The following is a 26,064-nucleotide window of genomic DNA, read 5'->3' as shown; positions in this document are numbered from 1 at the left end:
AGTGTATCAGGCAGTGAATTAATGAAGCTATTATGTTATTTTTTGGGGTTTTGTGAAATGTATGGTATGTTTCAGATTTTCAAATTTGTGATATATAGGGATTTATTTTCTCATGCTAAATGAACATGTCCTTTCATACCTAATTTTGTATTAGTTTAAAGCGTCAAAAAACTGGATCCAGCTATAACCACCCTCCCCTTTGCTCATTCAACTCCAGTCACAGTGGCGTCTATGTTGTTCCTTGGACACGCCAGGCCCACTCCCACCTCAAAGCGTTTGCACTTGCTGCTCCTTCCACCTAGAATGCTTATTCTCCAGATAACTACATAGCTCCCCTCTCACTTCTTTCAAATCTTTGCTCAACTATGTCTTTCTCAATTCAGCCTTCCCTGATTACCCTTTTTAAAACTGCAGCACTTCCAATGTACAAGATGACTTACTTATTCATTTATATTGCTGACTATCTTTCCCTCCCCCCAAAAGAATGTAAGCTCCATACAGATTGAAGGTTCTTTTATTTCTTTAAATCTGTTTTGTCCATAGTTGTTTTTTTCTGTTTGGAACAGTGTCTGGTACATAACAGGTGTTCAGTAAGTACCTGTGAAATGGCTGGCTGGATGACTGGATGAATGGATAAATGAATAAATGAATGAATGAAGTACAAATCAAAGTTTAGACTATCATAAGACAACCAGCACTACCACAGTGAGACAAGATCATTCCAGCCAAAGTCACTGAAATGTGATGCCTTAATTGGTTTATTCACCGCATGAAGTTAGATTTACAATTCATAGTAGGATTTTAATTTCTGAATTATTAAAAGTATTTTTCTTTATAGAAAATACCATGTTTGGGATTATCTCATAAACTTTCAGATTTCATTCCACCATCAAAAGAAAATCCAGATTTCAAAATTAAACCAAGAAATAAAAAATTTTATTTTCCTTTAAATTAGGAAGTTCTGGGGCTTCCCTGGTGGCGCAGTGGTTGAGAGTCTGCCTGCCGATGCAGGGGACACGGGTTTGTGCCCTGATCTGGGAAGATCCCACATGCCACGGAGCGGCTGGGCCCGTGAGCCATGGCCACTGAGTCTGCGCATCCGGAGCCTGTGCTCCGCAACAGGAGAGGCCACGGCAGTGAGAGGCCCGTGTACCGCAAGAAATAAATAAATAAATAAATAAATAATAACAAAAATAAATTAGGAAGTTCTGTTCGAATGAATAGTGAAAGCAACATTAGTTGAGAAGTAGGCCCACCAGAGAACTATAACTCAAGTAGCATTTAATAAAACTATTTAAAATAATAATGACAGCTACCATTCATTAAGTGCTTGCTATATGCCAGATACTGGCTCAAATACTAAATTAAAGGTGCGGTCTAAGGTGTGGGTCTATAGAAGGAATATAAAAGCATTTTTTAATAATAAATGATTATAATTCTTGGGATGAAATTTTTCAATTAAGAAATTTTTTTTACAAAACCAAAGTATGACAATTAATATTATACATTTGGGAATCCTAAATAATAAAGAAATAGAGAATTGGAGCAATGTATTTGGAAATATGTTCTAAGCACAATAAATATGTATGACATAGACTGCTATTCTGAGTTTTATTATTTTATTATTCACTGTCATGAGGTAGTTCAAGATAGATTTATATTTGTGTATGTGTCATAGCTAAAGTTTAAACTCATTCTAGCAGATATTACTCAGCCATAAGAAAGAACAAAATATAATGCCATTTGCAGCAACATGGATCGACCTAGCAATTGTCATACTGAGTGAAGTCAGACACAGAAAGACAAATATCATATGATATCCCTTATATGTGGAATCTAAATAAAAAGTATACATATGAACTCATTTACAAAACCAAAGTAGAGTCGTGGATGTAGAAAACAAACTTATGGTTATGAGGGGATAAGTGGGGGGTGGGGGGGATAAACTGGGAGATTGGGATTGACATATACTCACTACTATATATAAATTAGATAACTAATAAGAACCTGCTGTATAACACAGGGAACTCTACTCAATACTCTGTAATGACCTATATGGGAAAAGAATCTAAAAAAAAAGAAAGAGTGGACATATGTATATATATAACTGATTCACTTTGTTGTACACCTGAAACTAACACAACATTGTAAATCAACTAAACTCCAATAAAATTGTTTTTAAATTAGAAGAAAAAAAGAATATAATAATAATGGTTACATAATAATGAATCCAACCTGGCTTATATTTGTCTTTATACCTACACAATTGTAAAACATTATTTTTAATATTTTTTGGAGGAAGGGGCCCATGAAGGCCCCATGAAAGACATGTGTGACCTTAGTCTGATTCTTCCCATCCCATACCCCATGAGCATGCTAAGGGCTTCACTGTGGAGTAATGCAAGTTGCTCCACAACCCTCACATTTTGGAATCAAGAACAGCTTTAGCTAGCTTAAAGAAAGCCTCAAATTATCTGCTTTTTTTGCTTCCCATATTACCAAAGTACCTAAAATCTGAATTAGGTATTTTACACATGAACAATGCTCTTCCTGATTGCTCTGTAGAAAAGCACATATACACTTTAAAGTAATTGTCTCTGGACCTCACATTTGAGCTTATACAGAAAGGGTGAATTACAAATAACAAATAGAAAATAGACTGTAAGCATGTTTTAAATATTTGAGTCAATTAGAATTTTTTACATCTTGAAGAATGTGGGATTTATGTGAATATGGAGATAATAAATAATAAAGCATATATCTAGGAGAAAATTTTTGTTTTCTCACAACACTCATGGTTGGCTTGTTAAATTCTGACATACATCATCAATGTCCCAAGCTTCCTGATAATGTTGTAGAAGTTTATATAAATGTAAGTGCACCTTTCTTAAATGTTGCAGATATTAAATAACTCACTGAGGTAAAATATCACTTCTGCATGATTTTCCCCCTGACAACCCCAGGCTGATTAGAAGTTCTTTAGTCTGTGCTTCTCTGGAAAATATAGTGGTAGCGATGTTTAGTAAACTGTTATTAAGTTATCATTGTTACTGTAAACTTATTTGTGTGAGGATACATGTGTTTTATTGAATCATAAAAAGCTACGGGAAGTCAAGAAAAGTTGGTACTACCTAGCATAACATAGGCACTCAAAAATGTTTGCTGACTAACTGAATAAGTAAATGAATATTTTATTTTATTTTATTTTATTTTTTATTTTTTTTTTTTTTTTGCTGTACGCGGGCCTCTCACTGCTGTGGCCTCTCCCGTTGCGGAGCACAGGCTCCGGACACACAGGCTCCGCGGCCATGGCTCGCGGGCCCAGCCGCTCCGCGGCATGTGGGATCTTCCGGGATCGGGGCACGAACCCGTGTCCCCTGCATCGGCAGGCGGACTCTCAACCACTGCACCACCAGGGAAGCCCTAAATGAATATTTTAGATTGAAAAAGGTCTCCAGCCTATAACTAGATCTATAGGAATTGATAGAACCTAAAGATGCCTCATTCCCAATCACAATGATGTAAATGATGGTGACACCAATGTCAGTCCCTCAAGTCATTTGGCCATTCTAACAAGTCCAAGAGGAAGGAACTGACCTCAGCTTTCTCTGCCAATCAGCACCACAGTGGATACAGACCCAGCTATGTAGCCAAAACATTTAGCCTCATTACACAGCTATTTACAAATGAGCTATTTACAACTCATTACAAATACCTATGACTGACTGTAAAATGAAATTCTGTATGAGGAAGATCAGCAAGTTGCATTCCCAATCAAAACAGTTTCAAGTAACTAATTTATTAATTGTCCATTTAAAAAACAAGTATTGGGCTTCCCTGGTGGCGCTATGGTTAGGAATCTCCCTGCTAATGCAGGGGACATGGGTTCGAGCCCTTGTCCAGGAAAATCTCACATGCCATGGAGCAACTAAGCCCATGCGCCACAACTACTGAGCCTGTGCTCTAGAGCCTGTGAGCCACAGCTACTGAGCCTGCGTGCCACAGCTTCTGAAGCCCATGTGCCTAGAGCCCATGCTAGCAACAAGAGAAGCCACCACAATGGAAGCCTGCACACCACAAAAAGAGTAGCCCCCGTTCACCGCAACTAGAGAAAGCTAGTGCACAGCAATGAAGACCCAATGAAGCCAAAAATAAATAAATAAAATTTATAAATATTTATATATAATCTATATAGTATTTGTATCCAAAATATTCAATCCAAATAGATTTAGGAGCTGGACTGGACTTTTCCAAAATTCAATATAATGAAAATCTATTCTAAATCTAAAAGAAAATAAAGGGATTAAAAGCCAAACACAATGTGTGAACATTGGTTAAATATTGTACCAAAAATAAAAACAAGCTCTGAGACATGAGACATAGGGACAATTGGGAAAACTGAAAACTGGAATGTATGTTACTTATTCACCAATGTTACATTTCTTAGGTGTGGTGATGATATTGTAGTTAAATAGGAGAATGTCCTTGTTCTTAGGAGATCTGTACTGAAATATTTGGGGTGGAATAGGGAGGGTGGGAGGGAGATGCAAGAGGAAGGGGATATGGGAATATATGTATACATATAGCTGATTCACTTTGTTATACAGCAGAAACTAACACAACATTGTAAAGCAATTATACTCCAATAAAGAGGTTTAAAAAATATTTGGGGGTAAGAGTCATGATGTCTACAACTTACTTTCAAATATCCTAATGACAACAAAAAGTGTATGTGTGTGCATGTGTGTGGGTGTGTGCTGGTGGCAGTGAGGGGGAGGAGAGGAGGCAAATGTGGCAAAATGGTAATAATTGTAGAATTTAGGTGAAAGGTATTTGGGTGTTTACCATTCTTTTAATTTTGTTGTAAAATCCAACATTTTCAAAATTAAAAGTTAGAGGAAAATGTAAAAAAGAATAATGTTATAGAGAAAGGTTTAAAGACAGAAAAGGTATCTACGATTACAGTATTATGTTTTAAGAGCAGGTTCAAAGTAATGCACACCACAGTTCCATTTGGGAATATATGGATGAATATACATTAATGTATTAATAGAGGTCACTGAATTGGAGCCCTCTAAATTGTGCAGCTTGGCAGTCTGGAGTGTTTATCTCTGGATTGTCCAATTACAGTCACTTCTATTTTCTTATTTTTATTTATAAAAAATTGCTTATTTTATACATATACATTCACATATATGTACAAATTATTTTAAAAGAGTGAGAATGAACTTATCAAAACCTTGCAACAATATATTCTGTTGAAAACTTGTCCCTGTCAAAACTGGTTAATCTATTGTTTACACTATTAAGATTATACCAGTGACTGGATATAAATAAATCATTTTATTTGAAAAAGAAAAAAACGATAACAATAATTCTAGACTCTTAAATTGGCACTGGGAATATGAAAGTATTGTCCCAGAGGGCACAACTAATGATCTATGTGTGCAAATTACATTGAGACAGATTTCAGCTCATTATGAGACTGAACATTGCAATCAGTGTGTCCAACAAGGGAACAGGCTGAACCATGAAATAATTGCCTATCAAAATAGCTTAACCACCTGTCAGAGATATGATTAGAAGGAGGGATAGGGTATTAGATATACTCTAATCCAGCCTTTGGTCTCTAACAAGTCCATAGTCAAAAATAAAGAAAATAAGGACTTCCCTGATGGTCCAGTGGTAAAGAATTTGCCTTCCAATGCAGGTAATGTGGGTTCGATCCCTGGTCAGGGAACTAAGATCCCACATGCCGTGAGGCAACTAAGCCCACTTGCCACAACTACTGAGCTTGCACGCCTCAACTAGAGAGCCCACATGTTGCCAGCTACAGAGCCCCTGCACCCTGGAGCCTGCATGTCATAACTAGAGAAAAGAAAACCTGCATGCCACAACTAGAGAGAAGCCTGCACACCTCAACAAAGAGCCCGCGCACAAAAGCAAAAGATCCTGCAGGCCTCAATGAAGATCCCGTGTACCACAACTAAGACCCAATGCAGCCATTTAAAAAATAATTAATTAATTAATTAAAGTTTTTAACATAATAAAGAAAATAGCAGTAATAAACTGAATACATTTCCATTGAAGGAAAAACTACACAATACTCTGTTGCTGACTAACAAGACATAAGACAAGATTAATACTCTCTGGTCAGGATGCTGTATTTTTTAAAATTGGAATACTATTAACACTGTTCAGCTAGACCAATTACTCAACCAAAATCAAAGTGTGTTACTTGCCATCATGAACCTGAATTATTTCTAAACATATGAACTTAGTCTTAAGTGTTGGTGTATTCATACAATGGAATACTGTTTTAAAAGAAATAAATGAAGAACAAACTACTGATACATACAACCATATGGATATATGTCAAAAAAAACCTTATGCTGAGTGAAAGAAGCAAAATACAAGAATACATGCCATATGATTTCATTTATATCGATTTCAAAAACAGGCAAAACCAATCTGATAGAAATCAGAAGGTGGTTGTGTAGAACACAGGGAGAATGAATAAAAAGGGGCACAAGGGAAATTTCTCAGGTGATAGAAATGTTCTAACTCTTGCTTTTTGGTGGTAATTACACATTTACATACAGCCTTTAAAGCTCAGCAAATGGAACACTTAAGATCTGTGTGGTTTTTGTTTATAAATTACACCTCTGTGAAATTAAAATAAATATTAAAAAATCATATTTGCTTTGTGTCACCTAAAGAACTCAGTACTTACCAAGTGATTTCTTTTTACTGCAGAACATTATTGCACCTGATTTTTTTTCACCAGGCCTCAACAGCTGGCCTACATAAGAAAATAAGAAATGTACACAACATTAGTATTTGAGAAATGCTCATTAACCATAAATTGCCATCATTCAGCTTTCTTCCTAGTCAAATCTAGATGACTAGGAAGTCATTAACACAATAAGGAATAATAGACTCCATTTATGAGACTTAAATCTAACAAGATAAGAATAATTCTATAACTCACAGACATAGAAAACAAACTTATGGTTACCAAAGGAGAAAGGGGGAATGGATAAATTAGGAGTTCAGGATTAAAATATACACACTACTATATATAAAATATATAACCAACAAGGACCTGCTGTATAGTACAGGAATTATATTCAATATCTTGTAATAACCTATAATGGAAAAGAATCTAAAAAAGAATATATATATATATATGAATTATTTTGCTGTACACCTGAAACTAACACACCATTTTAAATCAATTATATTTCAATAAAAAAAATTTTTAAGGAAACAAATGATTTTATACAAAAATTATCTATTTGTATTATGGTGGCTATATAGAACAATGTAAGGTAAGCACAAGTATAACATTCAATTTGGCATTAAAATGGAGCCAAATGTTCTAACATATCCAAAACCCTGTGAATCAGACTATCTCAGAGGTAACACTCCATTACCTGCCTTTTATTCAAGTACCAAAAGTAATTCCTTCCCAAAACAGTCACCCAAATCCAGGAAGTGCGGAGTCCCATATAGAGTTAATTGAAGAAGGAACACGCCAAGACACATAGTAATCAAACTGACAAAAACTAAAGACAAAGAGAAAATATCCAAAGTAACAAAGGAAAAGCAACAAATAACATACAAGGGAATCCCCATGAGACTATCAGCTGATTTTTCAGCAGAAACTCTACAGGCCAGAAGGGAGTGGCACAATACATTTAAAGTGATGTAAGGGAAAAACCTACAACCAAGAATAATCTACCCAGCATGTCTCTCATTCAGAATTGATTGCAAAATCAAAAGCTAGAAGAATTCAGCACCACCAAATGAGCATTACAACAAATGCTAAAGGAACTCTTTCAATAGAAGAGGCAACAACTAGAAACAGGAAAATTACAAAATGGTAAAGCTCACCAGTACAGGCGAACATACAGTAAGGGTAGGAAATAATCTACACACAAATATGATATCAAAACAGTAATTGTGAGAGGAGGAGAGCAAAAATGCAGGATATTTGAGATGCATTTGAAATTAAGAGACCAGCAACTTAAAACAATCATGTATACATATAGACTGCTATATCAAAACCACATGGTAGCCACAAATGAAAAATCTATAATAGATATACACACACAAAAGAAAAAGAATCCAAACACAACAATATAATCATCAAATCACAAGAGAGGGGAACAAAAGAGAAAAGGGATAAAAAAGACCTACAAAAACAAATCCAAAATACTTTTTAAATGGCAATAAGAACATACATATCAATAATTAACTTAAATGTAAACAGATTAAATGCTCAAACCAAAAGAAATAGACTGGCTGAATGAATACAAAAATAAGACCCACATATATGTTGTCTATAAGAGACCCACTTCAGATCTAGAGACACAAACAGACTGAAAGTGAGGGGACAGAAAAAGGTATTCCATGCAAATGCAAATCAAAAGAAAGCTGGAGTAGCAATACTCATATCAGACAAAATAGAGTTTAAAATAAAGACTGTTACAATAGACAAATGACGCTACATAATGATCAAGGGCTCAATTGAAGAAGAAGATATAATAATTATAAATATATATGCACTCAACAGAGGAACACCTCAATATATAAGGCAAATGTTAACAGACATAAAGGAGAAATCGACAGTAATACAATAATAGAGGGGGACTTTAGCACTCCACTTATATCAATGGACAGATCATCCAGACAGGAAATCAATAAGGAAACACAGGCCTTAAATAATACATTAGAACACATGGACTTAATTGATATTTATAGAGTGCTCCATCCAAAAGCAGAAGAATACACCTTTTTTTCAAGTGTACATGGAACACTCTCCAGAACAGATCACATGCTGGGCCACAAAGGAAGTCTTGGTAAACTTAAGAAAACTGAAATCATATCAACAAGCATCTTTTCTGACCACTACACTATGAGATTAGAAATCAATTACAAGAAAAAAATGCAAAAAACACAAACAGGGCTTCCCTGGTGGCACAGTGGTTGAGAGTCCACCTGCCGACACAGGGGACACGGGTTTGTGCCCTGGTCCGGGAAGATCCCACATGCCATGGAGCAGCTGGGCCCGTGAGCCATGGCTGCTGAGCCTGCGCGTCTGGAGCCTGTGCTCCTCAACGGGAGAGGCCACAGCAGTAAGAGGCCCGCGTACCGCAAAAAAAAAAAAAAAAAAAAAAAAAAAAACCACAAACACATAGAGGCTAAACAATATGCTATGAAACAACTGATGGATCACTGAAGAAATCAAAGAGGAAATAAAAAGAATACCTAGAGACAAATGAAAATGAAAACACAACAATCCAAAACCTATGGGATGTGGCAAAAGCAGTTCTTAGATGGAAGTTTATTGTGATACAAGCTTACTTCAGGAAACAAGAAAAATCTCAAACAAACAACTTAACCTTACACCTAAAGCAACTAGAGAAAGAAGAACAAATAAAACCCAAAGTTAGCAGAAGGAAAGAAATCATAAAGATCAGAGCAGAAATAAATGAAATAGAGACAAAGAAAACAATGGCAAAGACCAATAAACTAAGAGTTGAAAAGATAAACAAAATTGATAACACTTTAGCCAGAGTCATCAAGAAAAAAAAAGGGAGAGGGTCCAAATCAATAAAATCAGAAATGAAAAGGAGAAATTACAACTGACACCACAGAAATTCAAAGGATCATAAGAGACTACTACAAGCAACTATACACCAATGAAAAGGACAACCTAGAAGAAATGGGCAAATTCTTAGAATGGTACAATCTCCCAAGACTGAACCAGTAAGAAATAGAAAATATGACTTGACCAATTCTATGTATTGAAATTGAATCTGTGATTAAAAACTCCCAACAGGGCTTCCCTGGTGGTGCAGTGGTTGAGAGTCCGCCTGCTGATGCAGGGGACACGGGTTCGTGCTCCGGTCCGGGAAGATCCCACATGCCTTGGAGCGGCGGGTCCCGTGAGCCATGGCCGCTGGCCTGCGCGTCCGGAGCCTGTGCTCCGCAACGGGAGAGGCCACAGCAGTGAGAGGCCTGCATACCGCAAAAAAAAAAAAAAAAAACTCCCAACAAACAAAAGTCATGGAACAGATGGCTTCACAGGTGAATTCTATCAAACATTTAGAGAAGAGCTAACACCTATCCTGAAACTATTTCAAAAAATTGCAGAGGAAGAAACACTCCCAAATTCATTCTATGTGGCCACCATCATCCTGATACCAAAACCAGACAAAGATACCATCAAAAAGAGAAAATTACAGGTCAATATCACTGATGAACATAGACATAAAAATCCTCAACAAATACTAGCAAACCAAACCCAGTAATACATTAAAAGGATCATACACCATGATCAAGAGGGATTTATCCCAAGGATACAAGGGTTTTTTAATATCTGCAAATCAATCAGTGTGATATACCACATTAACAAATTGAAGAATAAAAACCATATGATCTAAATAGATGCAGAAAAAGCTTTTGACAAAATTCAACACCTATTTCTGATAAAAACCCTCCAGAATGTGGGCACAGAGGGAACCTACCTCAATATAATAAAGACCATATACCACAAACCTACAGTTAACATCATATTCAATGGTGAAAAAAATGAAAGCATTTCCTCTAAGATCAAGAAAAAGACAAGGATGTCCACTCTCATCACTTTTATTCAACATAGTTTTGAAAGTCCTAGCCACAGCAATCAGAGAAGAAAAATAAATAAAAGGAATACAAACTGGAAAAGTAGTAAAACTGTCACTGTTTGCAGATGACATGATACTATACATAGAAAATCCTAAAGATGCTACCAGAAAACAACTAGAGCTCATCAATGAATTCAGTAAAGTTGCAGGGAAAAAAAATAATACACAGAAATCTGGTGCAATCCTATACACTAATAATGAAAGATCAGAAAGAAAAATTAAGAAAACAATCCCATTTACCATCGCATCAAAAAGTATAAAATATTTAGGAATAAACCTACCTAACAAGGCAAAAGACCTGTACTCCAAAAACTATAAGATGCTGATGAAAGAAATCAAAGGAGACATAAACAGCTAGAAAGATATACCATGTTCTTCTTTTTTCTTTTTTTTGTGGTACGCGGGCCTCTCACTGTTGTGGCCTCTCCCGTTGCGGAGCACAGGCTCCAGAGGCGCAGGCTCAGTGGCCATGGCTCACGGGCCCAGCCGCTCTGTGGCATGTGGGATCTTCCCAGACCGGGGCACGAACCCGTGTCCCCTGCATCGGCAGGCGGACTCTCAACCACTGCGCCACCAGGGAAGCCCATACCATGTTCCTGATTTGGAAGAATCAAGACTGTCAAAATGACCACACTACCCAAGGCAGCTTACAAACTCAATTCAATCCCTATCAAATTACCATAGGCATTTTTCACAGAACTAGAAGCAAAAATTTTAAAATTTGTATGGAAACATGAAAGACCTCAAATAGTGAAACCAATCTTGAGAAAGAAAAACAGTTGGAGGAATCAGGCTCCCTGGCTTAAGACTATGGTACAAAGCTACAGTAATCAAGACAATATGGTACTGGCTCAAAAACAGAGATATAGATCACTGAAACAGGATAAAAAGCCCAGAAATAAACTGACTCACCTATGGTCAATTAATCTATGACAAAGGAGGCAAGAATACAATGGAGAAAAGGCAGTCTTCAATAAGTGGTGCTGGGAAAACTGAACAGCTACATGTAAAAGAATGAAATTAGAGCATTCTCTAACATCGTACACAAAAATAAACTCAAAATTGATTAAAGACCTAACTGTAAGGGCCAGATCCTATAAAACTCCTAGAGGAAAACATAGGCAGAACACTCTGCCATAAATTGCATCAATATCTATATCTATCTATCATCTATCTATCTATATATATATATATATTCTTTTTCAGATTCTTTTCCCTTATAGATTATTACATACTACTGAGTATAGTTCCCTGTACTATACAGTAGGTCCTTGTTGGCTCTCTATTTTATACACAGTAGTGTGTATATATTAATGCCAGCCTCCTAATATAACCCTTCCCCCACCCTCTCTCCTATTTGTCAGCCATAAGTTTGTTTTCTGTGTCTGTGAGTCTCTTTCTGTTTGGAAATAAGATCATTTGTGTCTTTTTTTTCTTTTAGATGCCACATAGAAGTGATGTCATATGATATTTGTATTTCACTGTCTGGCTTACTTTACTTAGTATGATAATAGGCAAGGGAAACATAAGCAAAAAATGGAATTACATCAAACTAAAAAGCTTTCGCACAGTGAAAGAAACTATCAACAAAACAAAAAGGCTACCTACTGCACTGGAGAAGATATTTGTAAATGATATATCTGATAAGGGGTTAATATCCAAAATATACAAAGAACTCATACAAATCAACATCAAAAAAAAAAAAACCAACCCCATTAAAAAATGGTCAGAAGACCCGAAGAGACATTTTTCCAAAGAAGACATACAGATGGCAAACAGACACATGAAAAGATGCTCAACATCACTAATCAGCAGGGTAATGCAAATCAAAACTACAGTGAGGGACTTCCCCTGTGGCTCAGTGGTTAAGAATCTGCCTGCCAATGCAGGGCACATGGGTTCAAGCCCTGTTCTGGGAAGATACCACATGCCGCAGAGCAACTAAGCCCATGTGCTATTAACTACTGAGCCTGCGCTCTAGAGCCTGCAAGCCACAACTGCTGAGCCCATGTGCTGTAGCTACTGAAGCCCATGCTCTGCAACAAGAGAAGCCACCACAATGAGGAGCCTGCACACTGCAACGAAGAGTAACCCCTGCTCGGCGCAACTAGAGAAAGCCTGTGCGCAGCAATGAAGACCCAATGTAGCCAAAAATAAATAAATAAAAATAAATTTATTTTTTGAAAAAGACATTAAGCACCCCTATGTTCATCACAGCATTATTTACAATAGCCAATATATGGAAGCAACCTAAGTACCCATTGATAGATGAATGGATAACGAAGATGTGATGTATATATGTAATGGAATACTATTCAGCCATAAAAAAGAATGAAATCTTGCCAGTTTTGACAATATAGAAGGACCTAGAGGGTATTATGCTAAGTGAAATAAGACAAATACTGTATGATTTCACTTACTGGGCAACACAAATGAACAAATATAATGAAACAGAAACAGACTCATAGGTACAGAGAACAAACAGGTAGTTGTGGGGGAGGGGGCAGGGGGAGGGAGAATGAGTGAAATAGGGAGATTAAGAGGTATAAACTTCCAGTGACAAAATGAGTCATGAGGATGAAATGTACTGAGTGGGGAATATAGTCAATAGTAATATAATATCTCTGCATGGTGATAGATGGTAACTAGACTTATCATGATGATCATTTTGTAATGTACAGAAATATGCAATCACTGTGCTGTGCACCAGGAACTAACATAGTGTTGTAGGTCAGTTACACTTCAAAAAACAAACAACAAACTCACAGAAAAAGAGATCAGATTTGTGGTTACCAGAGGCAGGGGGTGGGAGGAGGGGGAATTGGATAAAAGTGATTAAAATGTACAAATTTCCAGTTAGAAGATAGTAAGTACTAGGGATGTAATGTACAACATGATTAATATAATTAACACTGCTGTGTGTTATATATAAAAGTCATTAAGAGAATAAATCCTGTGTTCTCATCACAAGAAAAACAACTTTTCAAAAATTTTTTATCTATATGAGATGATGGACATTCACTAAATTTACTGTAGTAATCATTCCATGATGTGGGTCAAATCATTATGCTATACACCTTAAACTTATACAGTGCTGTATGTTAATTATTTCTCAATAAAACTGGAAGAAAAAAATTATTTAGAAATAAATAAATAGGGGGCAGAAATATGTCATTATTATCTTTTATTTTTTCCCTACATGTCTAATTTCCTTCACATGGCAAACTCTATTAAGGATTTAGAGTGAATAAATAAAGGGCTAACAAATAACTTCAACATTTAGAACCCAAAGGACCATGGAAGTGAACTCAAGCACCTTTGCAAACACATGACAGGGTAGGCAGAGGTTCTGAATTCATACTCTTTAGGTTAGAAAGAGACATGACTTGTTTGTTCCTGCTCAAAGACATGGTGTGGCAGGATGCATTAAACACCCATGAAAGAAGAAGCTGGTCAGTCATATGGAGACCAGAAAAGAGGAAGAGCAGCATTTATGGTTTAGCAGCTACAAGAAAGTAGGATGCAGAGGAATTTCATCAACACCTACTGTTCCATTACAAATTTCTAGTGTCTAAAAGGCCTGAAACCATCAATATTTCTCCCTGTTGTGCTCCCAGATTCATGAGTCCCCTTCCACCACCTCCAGGAAAAGCAGCAGCCCACTGAGGGAATAGCCACCCCTGGGGTGCCCCTGACAAGTAGGGCCATCAACACTTTGTAAAACCCACTGCTTTTCCAGAAACCAGTCACTAAAATTGATGAATGCAACAAGATGGGAGTACTGCTGCCAGGTGCTGCTAGAAGCAGGGACAGTTCCTCAAATATAACCCATCAATAACTCTTCTGTTCTTCTTCCCATGCCTTCTACCAACTGCCACCAAGGCTGCCTAAAACAATCCCCCCGCCCCCTCCTCACTGCTCCCCCTACCCCAGTTTTAGGCAGCAGATGCCTCTAGGACATGCCTGCTGACCAGTGACTGCTTTCCCCTGCATTCCTTCTAACAGGTTTCCCCGCTCCAGCCTTGGCCACCCATAGACTAGGGTCCACACTGAAGCCACAGTGATCTTTTTAAAAGTTAAATGGTATCATATCACACCCCTGCTTAAAACCCTTCAATAACATCCCACTGGCCTTAGAAAAAAAGATCCAATTGCAGCATGACTCCTTGGCCCCTCTGCAACCTGGTCCCTGCTAGTCTTTCTACCCTGATTTCTCATCACTCTCCTTACAGCCCCCATTCTTCCTTGCTCCACCACCCCATGTCTATACTACAGAAATAACTCAGCTTCTTTTTATTTGAGGGCCTTGACACATGCTCTTCTCTCTGCCTGTCATAATCTAACCCCATCACCAGCCCCTTCACCTGACTAACTTGTACTCATCTTTTCAATATCAACTCATACATCACTTTCTCTAGGAGTTCTCCCCTGGTCCCCCAAATCAGAGGTAAGAGCACCTCCTATGTGCTCCCATAGAATCCAGAACTTCCCATTTCAGAGCCCTTATCATTCTAGAATGTATTTGCCTATTATATTGGCTGCTTTCCCATTAGTCTACAAACTCCAGTGGGGCAGAGACCCAATCTGTCTTGTCCATAGCTGTATCTTCAGTGTCTAATGCATGCCTGGCATGTGGCAGTGCTCAATAAAAATTTGCTAAATGAAAGAATGATTAATGTTCTCAGTGTCTATGAGGAATGAAGCAAGGGCTTCCAGATGCTAAAAGGCATTTATTTCCCTTTTAGCAACTATCCCTTCCTAGACCCCAACCCCAAGTTCAAGAACATCTTAGATCTTCCCAAACTGGGAACCGTCATGGCTTTCTTGGCTGCTCCCTACCTCTGGCTGGTCCCTATCGTCCTGTGCATCCCCCACCTCCAGCCTAGGAAGAACCTCAAAAAATGAGAAGTATTTGGTTAGCGATAAGAAGAGTGTTGCAGGCAAACTGAAGAGCACAAGAAAGGAGGAGGAATTTGCAAATCTTGGGGTAGAAGGGCAAGAGGAGGCACTCTGGCTCTAAAAGAAGATGAACAGAAAGGATCTTTTGAGGAAAAGCCTTTCTGTGAGAAATAACATGGACAAAAGCGGGTTTTTTATCCATGAGGGACTATCTTTGTTCCAACAAATAGTCACAACCAATACAAAATGGCAACATGGAGAAGGATGAATGGATTCTGTGACAATGACACCTTGATCTGGTGGCCCCATCTGGCCAGAGGGTTAAGGCTCATCAGCAAGTTCTAAGCCAACTAGTTAGGGCTTGAAAACTCTCTCTGGAGACTAAGTAAACATATTCTGTTTTCATGGGCTCAGAGTCCCTCGAGCTGGTGAAAAGCAGAATGATTCTTTAAGTAGGATGGCAAAAGGGACTCTCCACCCTGACAGGTGGCAATGAGAATGCAGGCAGAAGAAAGAAATTCAATCTCTCAGGAAGTTATTAGGAGTACCGGCCACTGGCCAACCTTTTCTTTCTTTCTCCTTATTGGTTTGCTAGCTTGCTTTGAGGGATTAGCACTAACAGATAGCCAGAACAAAGGATGAACTTAAATATGTATTTGTGTAATATAAAGGTAACTAAAGAGAAAATATCCATGTAAACCTTCTCTTATTTTAGATCTTCTTATAAGCACTTTTCACTTTAAAAGCCACTAGACAATTAAACATAAAGCAAAACCATATCCTTCCTAAAATTACCTTTAAACCATCCAATTATTTCTTTGCTTTTAATTTCTCTAATACCATCTTCCAAAGTATCTTTGAAACCTTTTATCTTTAAAATAATGAATAAATCCATTTTTTAAATTTTACCCATTTTTATTTTTGAAGAAAATATTCTCTATTTCATGTTTAATCCAGAGTGATAATATAATTACAGTTGTATGAATTAAACAATATTTCTCTAAGGTTTGTGAAGTGTTTCTTATTAATGATCTTATTCAAGTATTTTTACTCTCTAAGACATGTGGTTACAACAAAAACTAAGGATTCAAGTCCATGTTTCCTACAATCAAATCTTTTCCTTTTAATAGCAGCAACCCAGGTATATTTAATGGAGGATTTATACTAATGTAGCAGATTCTAGTGTAAATTTGAGGAAGTAAAATTTAGTCCTTTTATTGTTGTACACTTATCAATTCACCAAAATACCCCAGCTGACACTCGCTCCACCTCTAAAGGATGTCAGAGTAAAGAAAAAGCCATCTTTTATTGAACTTTCAGATCAGTGAGGGTCTATGGAAATACACTGAAAAAACTCAGGTGACAAAGAAGGATTTGTTAAAACGAAATCTAGCTCTAGAAGTAGGAACTTAGGATTTTGAAATTCAACATTTACAAGTACTGAAGCAAACATTGTTTACATAAAAACATTCCTCCTTTTATGAAATCACCCCGAAGCAGAAGAAATAGAAAAAGTTAAGTTGCTGAATATGTTTTATCTTACCCTCGCCTTCACCTTATGCAAGGGATTAAAATGGTGGTTTTCTTGTGTGAAAGTCTTAGTGGGTTTTTACAGAAAGACAGGTCTGGGGAAAGTAAGTAGAGAGGTAAATGTACCCAAAATAGCTAAGTGTTTCACGTATATTAATTCATTTAAGTGAGTACTTTTTTTGGAAAAGATTGAGAGTGACGCTTGCATGAAGAATTTGGGTTTTTTTACATTTCAAGTTCAGGTTTTGAATCTTGGTCACAGAAAGTAATTCTTCTAATGGAAAAAATGGCAAAGTAATGAGAAAACTCCAATTTGTTTAGGGAAGATAAGAAGTTGGTTTCAGATACCTTGAGATTGAGGACATAACAAGACATCCAAGTTGGAAATGCTACTTAAGCAGCTGTGAGCAGAAGAGTGCATACTGGTCATATTATGATTCCTCAAAGAGGTCCCTACTTATAGTGAAAATGGGTACACCTGCTTGCAGGTGACTCAACGCTTTAAGCCAAGGATTAAAATGGAGATTCTCTTTAATGATCAGAGGCCATTCAACAATCAAGTTATTATAGTTAATTCCCCCTGCTCCAGTTCCACGATCACCAAGCAACCTACTGATAATAACTTGCTTTCCCCCAGAAGTCTGCCTACAGGGGAAGAATACACCAGTCATGCATGCTGAAGTGAACATTCTGGCCCTCCTGACAGTTATATATTATATATTTTCAATTAATAAATTGTCATTCATCTTACTCTAGATCATCAGTCTCCTGAGCTAATATTAGTCTTCCCCAGAAAGGTAGCTCTGTTTTTGGTATGCTGTTGACTTATGGTCCAAAGTCTACAGGACATATGACCCACTCTAGCCATAACAAGCTCACCAACTGGCAACCAGGGGAACAGCCTGCTGACCTGCTCAAGGGGCAGCAGGATGTGGTGGCTGCAAGCTTGTCCTTTGAAGTCAAACAACCTGATCTTGGATTCCTGCTTTTTCTACTAACATTACAGAATCCAGGGCAAGTAAGCTCTCTGAGCCTCAGAACATACCTGGACAGGTTGTTGGGGACAGTGACACATAATGAAAATGCTCATTAGATAGTTATCTTGAAGGCAGCCCTCTGAACTTCCCCTGTCAAAATGTCTATATACACATTAGGGTGAATTGAGGACAGTGAGTATAACCCCTGTAAGACATTCTGCAGCAAAATAAAGGAGGTAAGTGTGAATGGGTAATGAGGCTTTAAAGAGAAGATGTGCTTACAGTGGGAGGCCAGGGCCATGGCAATAAACTAAGGGGATAGAACCAGTGGGAAGACAGATTGAAAACATGAGGGAGAGTGACAGGAAGACAAAGGAATCAGAGGAGATTGGGAAAGAAAGGGAAGAGGTAGGGGCCAGGACAGTGGGGGAAGAGACAGGAGGAGGAGTTGAAGCCAGAGAGTAGCGCAGGCAGATTCTTGGCAGCTCTCGTTCCTTGCCCAGGGTGCTGCTCAGGGAGCGCCCCTAGGCCTGGCTTCAACTCAGGGTCAAGGGAGGAGCTGGGGTGTCCCCGCAGGGGCATGCATCCTCTACGTCCTTTGAGCAGTGGGTCCTCTCCAGTTCTCAGGACTCAGGGACAAGATGGGCCAAGGGGGAAAGGTCCCACACAGCTTCAAGGAGCCCAACCCCAGTCCTCAGCCCCTGAGAGGGCCTCCTGTCCCCCACCCGTCTATTCTCCAGTCTCCGTTCTGTTCTGCTTGCCTCTCTTTCCCCAACTCTGCCTTCTCCTCCTCTTCGGAGACACTGTAATGTACAGGAGAGACTTTTAGGATAACAGACCCCGATCCTAGCTCAGTTACTTTCTATCTAGTGTTACTTTGACCAAGTCACTTACCCTTCCTAAGATTCAATCCCCGAATCTGTAAAATAGAGGTAATAATTCCTTCCTCCCAGGGCTGTTTCCAGGATAAATATACATGTAAATACAGCTCACTCCATAAGAATGTGGTTCCTCCCCCTCCTTCCTTCCTCCCCATCTGTCATCTCTCCTCCTACTCCCTCCCCTTTTCTCCGCTTTCACTCTCTCAGTTTCCTTTCCCTGTTTCCCTGACTTTCCTTCATATTCCTCACTCAGGCACTTGCCTCTCAACACAACCCACCAAGAGGACTGACCCACCAAGAGCGGAGGGTAGGGGAGCTGCCTGGAAGGCTTAGGTGAACAATGGAGAACCCATCTGCGGAGTAATAGTGGGGTCTAAGGATGGGAAGTGGGATGGCAGGATTAGGGAATCAGCCCCTTCTCTCCTCCTGCTGCCCTCTACCTTCTCTGGTCCTGCCCCTGCCCCTTTCCTCCCTCTGGCCGTAAGCTCCCAAAGCCTGAAAAGCAAAGCCTCAGTGAGTCTTCCCACCTCTGGACATGGTGACCTTGCAACATATCAGCTGGCAACCCTGCCTACCAGCCCAAGAATATTCCCCAGGAGCCCCCTGTTCCAGGTCCCTAAGGGATGGGGGGTGGGAGATGGAACACACCTCTAAGACTCCAGGGAAGGGACATCTTGATGCAAAAGGGAAATCTTAGCCTTGGGAGGTTAGACCAGTGAGGGATAAGGTAAGGAATAAGCCCAGGCCTCAGTCCTACATGTGTGCAGCTCTGAGTGTGATGTGAGGGTAGGAGGTATAGATAATGTTGTATTTATTTTTTAACTAATTTTTATTGGAGTATAGTTGCTTTACAATGTTGTGTTCGATTCTGCTGTACAGCAAAGTGAATCAGGTATAGATAATGTTTTAATCATATTGACAGCTGCCAACAGCTGTAGGGCTTACAGAGTATAGATATTGGGCAAAAATAGAAGTAAAAATATTTAAGCCAGTCTGTGTATGTGTTTGTCAAAGTGATGGTTAGCACAGCCAAATTTATAAACTGCTTACCAATTATATCTAATTACCATGCCTCAACAATAAATTATTCTATTTCCCATATAATGTATATCAGATTGCTTTTGTTGTAAGTTGTCATGTCGACACTGAAGTCTGTTTATATTCTGTTAGGCACGCAGCTGTTACCACAAAATTCTAAAGTGGTGGGAACACTTCTTCCCTTTCTCCTCTTGTTTATGTCCTGCTTATTTTCCAACTTGGTCTCCTAGTTTCCTTCTCTCTTTCCTTTCTCTTCCTTTCCTCGCCTGCTCTCACTGCCTCTCTTGTGCATTTTCAATGTCCTTCTCCTCATCCTTCCCTTTCTCTCCCAAACACACTTCCCCTGGCTTGGTCATCTTCCTTCCCCTTCTCACTTTCCCGTCCCTCCCCGAGCCTGGAGTCAGGGGGCCAGGTTTGGTCCTGTTATCTCTCAACCTCCAGCAAGTTCCCCTCCCTTCTAAGCCCTGGTTTTCTCATCTGTAAACAGAGACAATCAGGGTAACTCATGGGATCATTTAGCAAACTAAATGAAGTCATGCCTGTGGGGGAAAAAAAAAATTAGCACAGTGCCTCCTGCTACAAAGTTAATACTCAAGAAAGGAAAGCTATTGTTATTTTTATTTTTCTTAAATGTATTTTTAACTCTACATACGTAGAAAACCTATCAAATTTGAGAGCATCCTTACTGATATTCAATCATCAAACACTTATCAGATGCCTATTCTATGTCAAACCTGGGCTGGGTAGAGGGAGGAAAAGATCATCAGGCCCTATCTCTATCCTTCAAAAACCAAGAGTCTGGGGTAGATGAGACCAGATACATAGAAAGTTCATTAGTGCAGGACTATGACAGAAGGAGGGACTGAGAACTATGGAGACAGAGGGAAGGGAGTCACCAAGCCTGCTTTGCAGAGTCAGCTATGAGCTCACAGATGGCGATTCCAAGTCAAGTCCTTTTGAAAAGAAGAGTCTGCTTGGTAAAACAAGGTAAGTACAGGCAAAAAGAACAGCATGTGGAAAGACCAAGTGTTGTGATAGGAAGCAGTGATATTCATGGCAACCAGATTACAAGGGGCATGGAGGAGTGTAGTGTGATATGGGGCTGGCAAGGTAGATAAGAGATGGATTCTGAAAGAAGTCATCATTGTCATCATCATCACTCCCATTCACTTGGTACTTAGCCTCATGCTAAGCACTGACATGTATCATCTCATTTAATCCTCAACAAAATTTTACAGGCAGGGACTATCCCTATTTGATAGATGAGGTGACACAGAGCATTGCCACGATCAAGATCCTGTGGTTGATCCTCAGGTAATGGGGAGGCAGAAGGGCTCTCTCTGCAGAATGGTACACTTAGAATCCAGGCCCCCTTGTCCAGTGTCGTTGCTTCCTCGTGTCTCTCTATGCAAGGTATGCCATCAGGGTTTTTAGGAAGGTTTTACTCTCATGACAAGGACTGGCATGGAAAGAAGTGGGGGAACAGTGACAACAGGCAAGTGGAGCTGGATTCTGGAAATATTCCTGCAGTTGGAATTGACAGACTTTATAAGGGGTCTATATGCTGGGGTGCAAAACAAGGAGGAATCTGGGATGACTTCCACGTTTTCAGCTCAGGACAATGAGAGGATAGAGGTGCCATTAACGAAAATGACAAATACAGCAGTGAAGGGAGAAGGTGGGAGAGCAGGAGCAGGAACTGATGTGGGAGAATATTAAATTCAGTTTGAACACACTAGGCTTGAAATGCCTCTTGATCATGGAAAATATCCTCAGCATGAAAGAGAAAAGACAGATTTGTAGACTTGGATCATCAACATATGAGGAAACATTGAAGTCACGGGGAATGAATGATCTCATTCAGGAAGAACGAGAATGAAGAGAAGTGAGGGGAGGACAGCGGGTGAGGATGAGTCAATAAGAGGACAAGGACAGAGTCCTAGGGAACACCCAACCTCAAAAGAAGGGTTAGAGAAACATGTATTGAAACAAAACGCTGTGGCTTTCCTCCTACGCCCTCTTCTTCAGAGCATCTAGCACAGAGCCTGGCACAGGCTACGTAGGTGCTCAACAAACCAGCACTGAGTAAAGAAGAGGAGAGAGGAGAAAAAGGTAGCCGCAAATTAAAGAAGGACTATGTTTCCAAAAACACAATGGTCAATAATATTCATTATTGACCAATATAATATTTATATTTAACATTTAATTAGAATTTTATTTGTTAATATTTGGAAAATACGTAATATTGCTAAGAAGTCAAGTAAGACTTTAGGCATACGCTACAAATGTGGAACATTTGGAGGATACTGTTTTCTTTGACATCATTTCTTGGGAAATCCTGAAAACAAATACTAGCATCTGATTCTTGTACACGCTGTGCAAGCATCTAGGATACATACATTAAGAAATTTTATTTCAAGGACAGCAACAATTTCTAATTTTCTTTGAAAAGATAAGTTAAGTCTTTTCCTTCTAAATGAAAATTTCCAATTTACCATGTAAGAAAAAAAATAAAATCCTCCTGAGCACAAAAAAAACCCCCGGGGCACAAAAAAATCACTTGGTCCCTCATTTTTAAAGATGCATGCATGCATGATGAAACAATATAAAAGCACAAGATAGATAAATATATGTCCAAAAATCCCTCTGAATTCACATTTTGCTGTAAAGGCAAGCAGGGAACAACATAGGCACACAGGTGGCCGTTCTTGGACACAGGTAATCTCATACACAATACCGTATTTCCTCACCTGCTTCCTAATAAGCCTTCAGCCCCTAATTAATGTTTCTTGCCCATCTCCTTTTTTTTTTGAAACAGCTAATTGTTAGCCAGGGACCTGAGACTCTCTCATGTCTATCAACAAAACAGCTAGAAGAATCCATTTCTCTGTTCAGACAAATCTCAGCCCTAAAAACATACCCCTCAAGACTCAGAGGGAGAGCTTAGTGACAAACTGTTATGTCCAAAGCATGAATTGATCATAAAATGAACAATATCTTGAATAGGTGCATCAGATACAAACCCGCTGGGAAAAAACTCAAACCAACTGCTATCAAAGGAAGTGACAAGTACCCACAAGCCAAGAAGAACTGGACATTGATGTTACTCCCATTGGCCATGTAATAGGTGATGCTAACAGAAGAAAAATTTGACCTTCATAGGAAAAATGAAAATGCTCTGTTTCCCAAATCCAACTAATTTCCCCCAAAATTACTTTTTTTTTTTTTTTTTTTTTTTGCGGTATGCGGGCCTCTCACTGTTGTGGCCTCTCCCGTTGCGGAGCACAGGCTCCGGACGCACAGGCTCAGCGGCCATGGCTCACGGGCCCAGCCGCTCTGCGGCATGTGGGATCTTCCCGGACCGGGGCACGAACCCGTGTCCCCTGCATCGGCAGGTGGACTCTCAACCACTGCGCCACCAGGGAAGCCCCTCAAAATTACGTTTTAATGAGAGGAGAATAATTAATACTCTTTGCTAAACTTCAACACACAGAAAATGAAAACAGCACAGCAAAACAGCAACCTGGAAAAGAGAAACCAAAAGCACCAAACAGCCCAGAGCTACCTCTCTTCTTGGTCTCACCAACACTTCAATGCTCCCCAGACTCACCTCAGCCTGGACCTAAGCCTCTTGCCCAAAAGGGAGATTTCCCAGCAGTGCAGCAAGATCAAACAGGTACCCATTCCATGACCATGTCAATGAGAAGAACGAGAAAAGCGAAAAGCGAGAAAAGCAAGGCTATTCTGAAAGGTCTAGCAATTACATAGAAAAGAAACTGGGTCTCTAGGGGACATTCTTGAAACCCTGAGACCAACTCCCGGAAAAACACTCTTGACCACTTACCACTACCGGAAGCTGCTAGATGGCAGATCAGAATCAGCATCTCATCAGAAAAAGAGGAAGGTGTTGCAGGAAAGCAGCTTCCCTGCCAGTGAAGAACTGAGGGAGTAAAAACGGTCCTTGGAAAAATACCAAAAGCCCAGAAGAGTTTCTCCTGGAATAGTTGCCTACTGCTGCTACCAGGGCAGAACTAGTTAATCTTGGAGAAACAAAAGGAAGCTCCCTAGAGGCTGTCTTCGCCAGGATGGCTTCTTCTGTGAGAATCAAGAGTTCAGAAGGACAGACGCAGACAACGAAAGGAGTCACCAGCTACGGCTTCTGCTTAGCAAAGTTTTATCAGCCCTCGACTGAGGAAGATTAGTAAATATCTTTGGAGTTCCCACCTGTTTTTCCCAGAGATGAAGGAATTAGCAATGCCAATTTTTTTTTTAATTATTACAAGGGGAGTTCAACTCTCTTATGGATGAAAGCTAAGCACACTCAAGCAACATGTAATATGCAGAGCGATGACTTCTTTCCCAACATCCTTAATTTCAGCTCAGAGGAAGTAAACGATTAACTCTAAGGATGCTGAAGAACAAACACACACGGGAAATAGATTTAAACTTTTTAGTTTAGAATCGCTTTGAGATGGTTCTCGTTTTTAAGATGGGATTAAATGAAAACAAAATATTTTGGTTCGTAGCTATTTTTAAAAGAAAGAATTATGCTATTTTTCAATACATCTAAAGCCGTTTATGGATTTTCCAGAAGTTGCATCAGATTTGCTGTTAAATACTGAAACCAAATATGTTTTAATCATGTCTCTCTAACCAGAGCAAGTTGATCCCGTGTGTCAATCCCACTCTCCAGAAACAATGTGGTACTGAGCCCTCAGGTTTCCACAGAGAGCCAGATCAGAGAGAAGGGAGGGACTTTCCATGCCAGGGCTCCACAGTCACAAAAAAAAAGGACAGATTTCTTGACACAAGAGTGATGGCTTTCTTCCTTGCATGATAAAAAGGACCAAGAACAGCCTATATGCGGAAGAAATCATTTCTTTAAAATATTTACAATGAAAAACTGTTTCAAATTTTAAAAGAATTAAGTATAGCTTCTATACCATTTTTTAATTTTCATATTGACAACTATTATAAATCTGGTAATTACCTTTGCTGAAGAATATTTAAAGAAATCTACACCTTTTCCTACATTTGTTAGTGGGAATAGAAGTTGATTAAATATTTTCAAAGGAAAACTAAGTAATGCCTATCAAATATAGAAATGTGTATGTTTCTATCTCTTAGGAATGTACCTTACAGATAATCCCAAACATATGCAAACATATCTGTTCATTATAGCACTGTGATAGCAAAAAACTAAAAATGGCTTAAATATAGGGGACTGGCTAAGTAAGTCAAGGTACATTCATACAAAGGAGTACTACATAGCCATCAGGAGGGGATAGAACTGGAGTGAAGAATCTGATGGTCTGGGTTCAGATCTGGCTCCATCAGTAACTGGCCAGGTGACTGAACAAGTTCCCAAACCTCTCTGGACCTCAGTTCCTCATCTGTAGAAAGGTGATCATTATAGTACTTACCATAGAGGATTATTGTGACTAAGACTGTGCTGGAGCATAGTAGATGCTCAATAATTATTAGCTATTATCAATGAAAGAGGTAGGCCTCTTCAGACTGACTTGGAAAGATGTCTAAGAGGTATTGTCAAGTGAAAAGAACAAGTTGCAAAAGAGTGTGTATAGGGTAATCCCATTTGGTAAAAATATTTTAAATGTGCTTGCTGCTTTCTGTCAGTTTCTTCCAATTAAAATATAAGCTGCTTGAGAGCAGGGACTTTTGTTCACTGTTGTAACACCAGTGTCCATAATAGGCATTTAATAAATATTTGTTGACTGAATGAATGATAACAGGAAAGCCAAGCAAGAAGAAATAATTAATAACAACTACCTCCGAAGAATGGTATAGGGGTGGAGGGGCTGGTGGGCCTCTCCACCCCCATACCATTTTCATTGGTTCTTACCCTTTTGTACTGCTTAAATTTTTCACAGTCAGCTTGTATGACAACCAATGAAAATACAGCTCTTAGAAGATAGTGATTTTGTTTGCAGGGAACATCTTGAGATCTACGGCTGACCCCACTAGCAGCACACTGATGGGGAAGCAAGTGATGATTTTCCCCATAATCTGATAAATTAATGAGTC

General features: G+C 39.0%; 1 protein-coding gene across 4 annotated transcripts in view; it reads right to left on the bottom strand.

Moving 5' to 3' along the window:
- Window positions 1-24,358, bottom strand: part of ATP8B4 (ATPase phospholipid transporting 8B4 (putative)) — a 257,802-nt gene extending 233,444 nt beyond the window's left edge. For 3 of the 4 annotated variants that reach the window (XM_082616903.1, XM_082616904.1, XM_082616906.1), the window contains exons 1-2: window positions 23,864-24,358; window positions 6,734-6,802 (exon numbers count right to left, since the gene is read on the bottom strand). In XM_082616903.1, coding sequence (XP_082473029.1) covers window positions 6,734-6,802; window positions 23,864-23,903 — 109 coding nt within the window. In that variant the 5' untranslated portion in view covers window positions 23,904-24,358. Of the gene's footprint in view, window positions 1-6,733; window positions 6,803-23,863 lie in introns of those variants that run through there. The other variant, XM_082616905.1, reaches the window with a different exon arrangement.
- Window positions 24,359-26,064: the final 1,706 nt, after the last annotated feature.

The sequence above is a fragment of the Mesoplodon mirus genome, assembly GCF_964341445.2.
Source record: "Mesoplodon mirus genome assembly, chromosome: 4".
Classification (NCBI taxonomy): domain Eukaryota; kingdom Metazoa; phylum Chordata; class Mammalia; order Artiodactyla; family Ziphiidae; genus Mesoplodon; species Mesoplodon mirus.
This window is presented reverse-complemented; position numbering and strand designations above follow the sequence as displayed.